We start from the raw sequence: 10,182 nt of genomic DNA on the forward strand, positions 1-10,182 counted from the left end.
ATCCTAACAAACCATACATCAATGGAAAGCTTATTGATGTATAAATCTCTGACCCTTATGACTGTTTTTGTGCTCCAGGGTCACAAATGTAAAATGTTAAATGAATTTACTGGGTCAAAATTTGTTTGAAAATCACGAACAGCTAAAAAAAAGTTTTTACTTCTTTCTTAAAAAGGTCTTTGTGAATCTGGCCCGAGATGATTTCAGTTTTGTGGATGTTTATATCGACAACAATATAAACATCATTCTATGAAACAGGTGTCTTTTCCAGTTGGATAAAAATGTTGGAGTAAATTTTTGTAAGGTTTGTACCAATAATGTGACTCCAGGAGTAGCCCACAAATATAGTAAACACATTCAACAGTTAGTTGTGTTTGCTGTGTGTACTGTAGGGATCCCTGTGCATCTACAAAGTCCCAGTGTTTGATGAGGTGTCCAGAGAAATGGGCTTTGATTCCAACATGGGCATGTTCCAGAACATCCCACACAACGACCCCGTTAACATCCTCGTCCGAGTCTATGTGGTCAGGGTATGTGGTACTAAACACCTTAGAGAAGTACGTTGAGTTTTTTTTCCTGCTTGGCCATTTGAACAAATGAATGGCTTTGTCTCAGGCAACAGAACTGCATCCTGCAGACATCAATGGGAAGGCCGACCCATATATCGCCATCAAGCTCGGAAAGACAGAGATCAAAGACAAAGAGAACTACATCTCTAAACAACTCAACCCTTTGTTTGGAAAGTCAGTACATTAACACAGTGATTATGATGTTCTCTTTCATCACTCAATTCATATTAACTGCAAACTTCAAACTCCCAGGTCTTTTGATATTGAAGCGACGCTCCCAATGGATTCCACCCTCACCGTGTCCATCTACGACTGGGATTTGGTGGGAACCGATGACCTGATTGGGGAGACCAAGATTGACTTGGAGAACCGTTTCTACAGCAAGCACAGGCCAACCTGTGGTCTCAGCGCCAGCTACGCTATGTGTGTAATACTCACTTCTTTCAAACACATTAGAAAGTCTGTGCTTGCCAGTACTCATGGGGGGTTGTGTTGTGTGTGATATACTATTATAGTTTTTTATTAGTATTCTGAATTAGGTTTTATTTCTGTTCAGTGATTGTGTTTTTTATTACTGTATGTCTCTATAATTCTTATTAATTTTATTTCAGTTTTTGTTTTAATTATTTTAGTAAATAAAGATACATTAAAAGGAAAATGAAAAATTATGCAACTAGCTGAAATTTATTGATATTTGCTTTTATTCAGGTTAACGTTTATTTTATTTCAAGATACAAAATTTATCCAATGACATTTCTCATTTTTATGTAATTCAGAATATTAATAACTATATAACAAAATAACACTGTAATAAATCTTATAAATCACTTTTTTTATAAATGTGACCCTGGAGCACAAAAGCAGTGTTAAGTCGCTGGGGTATATTTGTAGCAATAGCCAACAATACATTGTATGGGTCAAAATTATCGATTTTTCTTTTATGCCAAAAATCATTAGGATATTAAGTAAAGATCATAGTACGGCCCAGGGGGACGAGTGAAAGTGGCGAACAGAGTTTACACGGGACCGACTGAAATTGAGGATGAAAGTGGTATGTACGTTTCCACAAAGCATTTTGAAATGCAATATTTTAAAATGTTTGCATTCATTGCTTCAAATATGCTTCATGCATTCGTTGCTGAGTTAGCACATAGGAACAAATGCACATGCTTTTTTTCTGACAGCACTGAAGAAACAGACGGATGAGCACCTGGCTCTTGCTGTACTAAACCGCTGGGAAGATATTCCACAGATCGGCTGCAAACTCGTCCCAGAGCACGTGGAGACGAGGCCTCTCCTGAATCCGGATAAACCTGGGATGGAGCAGGTCAGGAATAATGTCCGAAACTAATGAAATGGTGTTAATGAGCCGTTAATGAATGTGAGTGCTTCTGATGCAGGGAAGGATTGAGTTGTGGGTGGACATGTTCCCGAAGGACATGCCTGCGCCTGGACCCGCTCTCGATATTTCACCAAGGAAGCCAAAGAAGTAGGAAGCACTTGGTGAAATTCTTTAGCAAAATACAGATGAATATTTTATTTTCTAAATCTGTTTTGGTCACTGACAGATTTGAGCTCAGGGTGATCGTGTGGAACACAGACGAAGTCGTTCTGGAAGACGATGACATTTTCACAGGGGAAAAATCCAGTGACATATTTGTTAGAGGGTATGGGATCTTTTTCATTCAAATCATTTGTATATATACAGTATATTCAGAGCTGGGTAGTAGCTGTTTACATGTAATCTGGATCACCTATTCAGATTTCAAAAATTAAGTACAGGTACTTGTAATTAGATTATATTACATTTTAAAATACGCACGATCAGACTAGTTACTGTTCACACAATAGCAATAAATTATTCAGAATTTTCCTATTCTTGTTTTAATTAGATCTTACAATAAAACAACAGTAGTACTGGTATCTCCTAACAGCATGTACAGTCTTTGTTCTTAAGCATGTGTATGCACTGAATGTCTGTACAAAGACAGAAATAAAAGAAAATTATAAACCAAAATTAGAAAGACATAGTAGTCATCTTCAAGAAAGTTCCAGAGAGAGAACCAAATGTGTCAGAACACCTCAGATCTTTAATGTAACCCATTACATTACTTGATAAAAGAGTGGCAGCCTGACTGATCTATATATGTGACCCTGGACCAAAAAAAACAGTCAAAAGGGTCAATTTTTCGAAATTGAGATTTATATATCATCTGAAAGCTGAATAAATAAGCTTTCCATTGATGTATGGTTTGTCAGTATAGGACAATATTTGGACGAGACAACTATTTGAAAATCTGGAATCTGAGGGTGCAAAAAAAATCAAAATAGTGAGAAAATCATCTTTAAAGTTGTTCAAATGAAGTTCTTAGCAATGCATATTACTAATCAAAAATTAAGTTTTAATATATTTACGGTAGGAAATTTACAAAATATCTTCATGGAACATGATCTTTACTTAATATCCTAATGATTTTTGGCATAAAATAACAATCAATAATTTTGACCCATACAATGTATTTTTGGCTATTGCTACAAATATCCCCCAGCGACTTAAGACTGCTTTTGTGCTCCAGGGTCACATATTAACTGAAGCTATCTGAGCAGCTGGCCATAATAGTGTGATAATTCTTTATCACAGTCAAGACACAGATCCGCTTTACAATTCAGAATGTATACCTTTGGTGACAATACAAAAGTCTTTCCAATAATCTTTTGAATAATTTTGTAAATCTCTTTCAAGTACATATTGATTTTATCACAATCCCAAAATACATGCATCACCGTGCCAATGTCTGCCTTACGTTTAAAGCATAGCTGAGAGGAACTAAAACTAGATCCTAAGTCCTTTTCCCATATCACTCTTAAAGAGTCAAAGGTTGAAGGACCAACATTAGACAGCATTGTATATAATTCAGAGATCTTCTTCATAAGAGTAAATGAAGAAAAAAGCTGTTTTTCTATTTCGATAAGATCATGTTGTATATTACCTTCTTTTAACTGTAACTCTAAAAAGTGTCTTTTTGAAAAAGCATCAAAACTCTAAAAAAAAAAACATCTTGTGGATTCAATCCCGACCCAGCGTGAATCAAATCTGTAAATAAACCAGCATAACATCTGCTTAATTTGTTCAGACCAAAAATATAATTGAAAATCGGGTAGTGAAACCCTCACCCAATTCCTTTGGTCTGTTTTTTTTTTTTTTTTTTTTGTTTCCAAATATACCTTGGAATTGAAGACTTAATCCTCTTTAAAAAGTTTGAATTTAAGTAACATGATAACCCCTTTCCGTTTTTTTTTTTTTTTTTTTTTGTGATTCCAAATATACCTTGGAATTGAAGACTTAATCCTCTTTAAAAAGTTTGAATTTAAGTAACATGATAGAATTTGGAATAGGAAGTTTAATCTCGGAAGGATATTCATTCTTATAACATTGATCCTGCCAAAAAAAAGAATTTGGAAGAATCGACCGATCTGATAAATTCTGATTCATTTTCGTGATTAAATGGGGATTATTGGCTTTAAAGAGGTCTTCGTGATATTAATTCCCAAATATTGAAATCCAGAAAGTGCTAGATGAAAGGCAGATTTTGAGATGGCTCCGGAGGGGGCATACATATACAAAGCTTGAGATTTCTCCAGATTAATCTTGTATCCTGAAAAGTTGCTATATTTTTCAATTACTGCAAGAATTACATCAGTAGAAGTCTCATGGTATTTAAGATACAATAGAACACCGTCTGCATACAGAGATATACAATGTTCCTCTAGACCTATTTTAATACCGTGCATGCTACCATTAGTTCTCACAGCAACAGCCAGTGGTTTGACAACCAGAGAGAATAACAAAGGTGAAAGAGGACAGCCTCTGCGTACCGATAATCTGTTAGACAACATTCTATTAGTGTTGACCTGGGCTATAGGATTAGAATGGAGAAGTTTGACCAGACCTATAAAATTAGATCCCAACTGTATTTTCTCTAATACTTCAAAAGAAAAGGCCATTCCACTCTATCAAACGCCTTTTCGGCGTCTAGGGATACAATAAAGGCAGATTCCTTGGTAACATTTAAATAATCTATAATATTCAAAACTCTTTCACAAAACCAGTCTGATCTGGGTTGACAATGTAAGGCAAAACAGTTTCAAGCCTCCAAGCTAAGGACTTGGCTATAATTTTAGAATCTACATTAAGGAAGCTAATTGGGCGATAAGAGGAACAATTTGTTGGGTCTTTGTCTTTTTTCAGAAGCAGACCGATAATTGCCAATGACCAGGATTCAGGCATAAAATTTGTCTCAAAAATATTATTTTTTACTTGCATTAAAATAGGGCAAAGCTCAGGCCAGGGCTGCTTAACGCAAACTTTTTTACCGAATGGCATTGATTGAACGGCTTGCCGGATTTCATGAAAAAAAACTCCTAGCATCATCAGAAATACTGGGAAGAGAAATCTCATTTAGTCTCAAAATTAAGCAAATCCTCACTAGATCCGCGATAATCAACTGTATATAGATTCCTATAGAAATCGGAAAAAGTAGAGTTGATGTCCTGTGGGTCAAAAGTCATGTTGCCTATAGATGTCTTAATTGATTTTATAGTTCTTTCACTCTGCTCCTTTTTTAACTGATAGGCCAAAAGACGACTGGGTTTGTTACCGAACTCATAATAACGTTGTTTATTATAAAATAATAATTTATTGCTATTTTCTGCATAATCTAAGTTAAGCTTGGCTCTAGCATCATGTAACAAAATCCAGTTATCTTGATTTGGCAATCTTCTGTGTTGGTTTTCCAGGTAATTTACTTCAGCTTCAAATTCTTTCCTTTTCTGGATTCTGAGTTTCTTCATTAAAGAAGCATCAGCAATAAGGTTTATTGCGGTGGAAACTGGCGAGTTCTGATCGTCTTGCCAATACTGAATTATTTCTGTCTAAAAAGAGAGCAAAAAATTTGTATTGCTTAAGAACAAAATATTGAATTTCCAATAGTTTGACGTCTGAATCGGTATACTAATATCAATGACTAAATAAACAGGGCCATGATCAGATAGCAAAATAGGGCCAATGTGACAAGATAGTGTATACAATCAGAAGGTGAACAGAAGAGACTCAAATACATATATCTTTCATGGTATAGCTTTTCACGTAACTTGTGACCAACAGATGGCTGAAAGGTCAACAAGAAGACAAGCAGGACACAGACGTCCACTATCACTCTCTGACCGGAGAGGGCAATTTCAACTGGCGCTTCATTTACCCCTTCGACTACCTACAGGCCGAAGAGAAAATCGTCATCTCAAAGAAAGAGTCCATGTTTTCTTGGGATGAGACTGAGTATAAAATTCCTGCCCGACTGAATTTGCAAGTGTGGGATGCGGATCACTTCTCTGCAGACGACTTCCTGGGTGTGCTGTTGTACTTTTATGATTATTTTTATGATTTGTATGATTAAATGTACATTCAGGCTCAGCCTTAATGACCTTCATTCATGCCGGCACATGTGTGTTTGGTTTTTGTTTCAGGTGCAATTGAACTAGACCTGAATCGATTTCCTCGTGGTGCGAAGACAGCGAAGCAGTGCTCCATTGACATGGTGATTAACGAGCAAGACATGCCCATGGTCAACATCTTCAAACAGAAGAGAATTAAAGGCTGGTGGCCATTTGTGGCACGAGATGAAAACGACGAGTTGGAAATTACAGTAAGTGGCCTGCACGTAAATACGCTAATTTCTCATTTTCTTTTAGTTTGACTTGATGTACTTCAGTAACTAAAACTGAAATAAAAAATATATAGACGTATTTTTTTTAAAACAAAAACTAATTATATTAAATAAAATAGACAAATAAAAACTCATTCAAAATCTCAAAAATTCTAAAGCACAACAGAGGCAAAATGAGGAGTTTTCAGTGATCAAAGCAGTGTTCAACAATAGGTGGCGCTGTTGTCAAAGTGATGTGGTGTGTTCAGTGTGAGGTGACAATGGCACACACATAGTTTTGCAGAGATATAGCCTCAGATACAGTTTATAATATTATAATATATTATTATAATTTTTGACCACAAGGTGCCCTGAAACCTTTTGAGTACCCTAAAAAAAACTGGGTATTGTTGCAATCCATATGCTGCACTGAATCGAAAGAGATCAGTCTTGTGATTTTTGGCCAAACCATTCAGAAGTTATAAGCATATTTTTCATATCTCCTGACCACTAGGTGGCACTGTGCTGAAACTGTGCGACTAAACGGCTAAATCTGCTTACCATGCTGCCGGGTATGCACTGCATGATTTTGTGCCCGATTTTCAGCCGCAAACAGTTTTCTTGAGATTGCTGACAAAAGCCCAAAATCTGAGGCAAACCGGCGTTCGTTCAGGCAAGCGATGATCGCATAGTGTGCACATTACACAACGGAACAAACTTCAAACCACAGCAACTTCATGAAACAGTCATGTAGCTTGAAAGGAACCCAGCATAAGATATATGCAAATATGTGCCGTGAGCATCTAAGCTGCGCCTGCACAAACAGACAAACATAAATCCCCCATAAGCAGATCTAGACAGGTGGTGCTGGGGAGGAGGAGGGAGTTTGACAGAAAGTGATGTGAACTCACTCACAGCAACACTAGCGCAAAGACTATTTAAATGCGTGCAAGTTCAATGCCAGATGTGTAACACGTCTGTACCGATCAGCTGTCGGCTGGCAGAGCATTAAATATGACTACGATTGCTATATGTGCAATCTGTTACACTTTGTTTTAAGGTGATGTTGCTACAATGTAAATAGTGCAGAGTAAAATTATGTAACTACATGTAATTAGAATAAGGTTAGTCTGGTTTAGTTATTTGTAAATACTCATCATTTACTCGATTACTATAGTAATCACATTTAACGTGTAACTACATCAACTTAACCGAACGTGTTACCAACTACCAGTGTTACCAATATCGCTTGTTCTTCCTAACCAAAATGAAATGATTCACTGAAAATGCTCCCTTCCAAGCATTTAAATTTCAAATCTTACACTTCTGCATATTCAAACTCTCTCACATGATACATGATACGCTGAACAACTAAAACATGACAATCCTGTGACCTCCTGCAAGTCATATGGACTACTGTAATCATACTTTTATGGTGCCTTTTTGTTGTTTTTGGGACTTGGTAGTAAAAAGCATCTTTCACTTTTAACTGTGCTTTAAACATATTTCAGAATAACTTTGTTCAGTGAAAAAAAGAAAATCATACAAATTTTTTTTTTTTAACAACAAATATTAATCCTAAGCAATCAATGTGCACTTGTAGCATTTTTTTTAGTTCAACGTTTTTTTTTTTTTATCTCTTAAGGGGAAAGTAGAAGCAGAGCTTCACATGCTGACAGGTGAGGAGGCCGAGAAGAGTCCTGTTGGTGAAGGACGCAATGAACCAGAGCCTCTGGAGAAACCAAAGTAAGAGCAACACTTACCTTCAGTGCTTCAGTCATTTGCCACTAGCCATTTTTCACTTTCACTAAAGTATAAAAACCTTTCATTTGTTGAACTAAACACTATAAATCACTTAAAAAAATCGAATTAACATTTATTTAGAAAACATTCTATCATCCATTTTTTTTTAAATAAATACTTTAAAAACAGTGCTTGTTAGAAAATATATGGTAGCTTCTTGTTTTCCTGCTTCCAGCTTTCCAAAAAATAAGCAGATATGGCTAGTTTGCATATCCTGGTTTAAAAGAAATCTCTCATGACATAATTTAATACCTCCCAGAAAAGGAATGATACTCCACCTTATATTAACATGTACTTTTTAAAACAAAATTAGAATCATCATTCTTTTATGTTTCAGATTACAGATCCCATATTACATGATTTATCTCAAAAGCTCTTAAAACATGCAGTATTTAAGACCATTTTTTAACCCCGAACATCAATCTGCTTACACTGTTGCCTCACATTCTACCCAGAAACCTTGAGAAGTAGCTGCCAATTTCATTTAATTCATCCTGTTTGTAAAGCGGAGTATTAAATACTGGTAAGTAGGTGAGTTTATACCAATGAGTCTAGGAAACACCTGTTGGAAGAGCGTTTGGTTACTTTAAAAGTGTCCTGTGATCAGAACAGGCAAGGAATCTCTCAGATGTTGAGATTTGAATCATTTTTGTTTTGTGGGTTAGCAAAAGACTTCTATAGGCAGTCAGTATAATGGCGAAAAACAATGTTAGAGCTAATATGTGCTTGTGAAAGTGTACAGTAGATTTGATTAGTGGTCAACCTATATGGGTTTTTTTCAACCATTTCTCAATTTTCAGAACCATTGACAAGTAGGTCAAAAAATTTTGGCCAACACATGATCTCAAAATGGCCAAATATCATCTGATCGTCTAAATAAATTGAGAATAATTTGTTTGTTGGAGAAGTCATATGCATACTTATTGTTTTTCATCTGTGTTAAAAATCATTACTGCTTTAACTGAAGGATGACCATAAACATACTATTAAACGGCAAAGCCCTCATTGATGATCATCAAACGCTGACAGGAGAGTGTAGCAGTTCTTTTGGAAAATGCTAGTTTTGGCTTTTCACATTTTAATGGTTGAGAACCTTGTGTCCAGTCATAGTCGTTAGCTCTTTGTGTTTCAGAAAACAAACAAAATCTAAAAGCGTAGCTGTCACGTTTGTCTGCATATCCAGTGCTGGTGTAAAATGTTTTTTTTTTTTATATCAATTCAAAAGTTTCTGGGGTTTTCAGATTTATTCACTGAACGATGTGTTATTGTGTGCTTTGGATGCTACTAATAAATCAATAAAGAAAACGGCATGCATTTTATTTATTAACAGTTCGTGAAAATCCTAAATTTTGTGCACCTATTCTCTAAAAACCAGTCCAATTGTGGATTACCGTCCTTCGATATTTCGCAATAAACAGGCCCATTTACCATCCATTTGGAAGCAGAAAATAAACAGCTATCTTATAATTCTAGTGTTGAATCTCTTAAGTAGAACAACGCAGTGTTGACTAAACTTCACGAGTCTATGAGCACGGATGTGCGCCATTACGCACTTGAACCTGCCAAAATTGCATGTCATCAATGAGACACATTTTAAATTTGTGCATGTTCACAATGATTTAAAACCCAATTTTTAAAAGCTTGTTCAATTGTTTTGTCCCACCAGCCGCCCCGACACTACATTCCTGTGGTTCCTTAGCCCGCTAAAGGCAATCCACCATCTCATCTGCAAACAGTACAAGTGGCTGGTCATCAAAATTGTGTTGGCGCTGATGCTTCTTGCCATTCTGGCCCTGTTCCTCTACAGTATGCCTGGCTATATGGCCAAGAAACTCCTGGGAGTCTGAGAGATTCAATCAGAGCTTAATCTCCTCTGCAATATGTTTGAAATGCATGAATTGAACATGATTTGTATGTCTGCATTTGGCGAAATAAAGACATCAGTTGACAGCAAACCAAACGTCCAGTCTCGTTTTTCATTGGCACATATTTCGTGTTCATTGTTTTAAGTTGGTGTGATTTTAGTGTTAAATTTAACTATAACTCACTCTAGCTTTCTTTCATAGCAAGGTCTTTTAAGTTGAAGCAAGGTTTTTCAAAAATGTAAG

The 10,182-nt window shown here is 36.1% G+C and overlaps 1 protein-coding gene across 1 annotated transcript in view; it reads left to right on the forward strand.

Moving 5' to 3' along the window:
- The window catches only part of LOC107723281 (otoferlin), a 37,218-nt gene extending 27,284 nt beyond the window's left edge, over positions 1-9,934 (forward strand). The window contains 12 exon segments of the mRNA XM_016531848.1: positions 393-530; positions 616-743; positions 822-992; positions 1,467-1,543; positions 1,546-1,620; positions 1,754-1,896; positions 1,970-2,058; positions 2,138-2,236; positions 5,734-5,975; positions 6,093-6,271; positions 7,917-8,017; positions 9,741-9,934. Of these exon segments, the coding sequence (XP_016387334.1) occupies positions 393-530; positions 616-743; positions 822-992; positions 1,467-1,543; positions 1,546-1,620; positions 1,754-1,896; positions 1,970-2,058; positions 2,138-2,236; positions 5,734-5,975; positions 6,093-6,271; positions 7,917-8,017; positions 9,741-9,921 (1,623 nt within the window). The 3' untranslated portion in view covers positions 9,922-9,934.
- The last annotated feature ends 248 nt before the right edge of the window (positions 9,935-10,182 follow it).

The sequence above is a fragment of the Sinocyclocheilus rhinocerous genome, unplaced genomic scaffold, assembly GCF_001515625.1.
Source record: "Sinocyclocheilus rhinocerous isolate Xijiao unplaced genomic scaffold, SAMN03320098_v1.1 scaffold364, whole genome shotgun sequence".
Classification (NCBI taxonomy): domain Eukaryota; kingdom Metazoa; phylum Chordata; class Actinopteri; order Cypriniformes; family Cyprinidae; genus Sinocyclocheilus; species Sinocyclocheilus rhinocerous.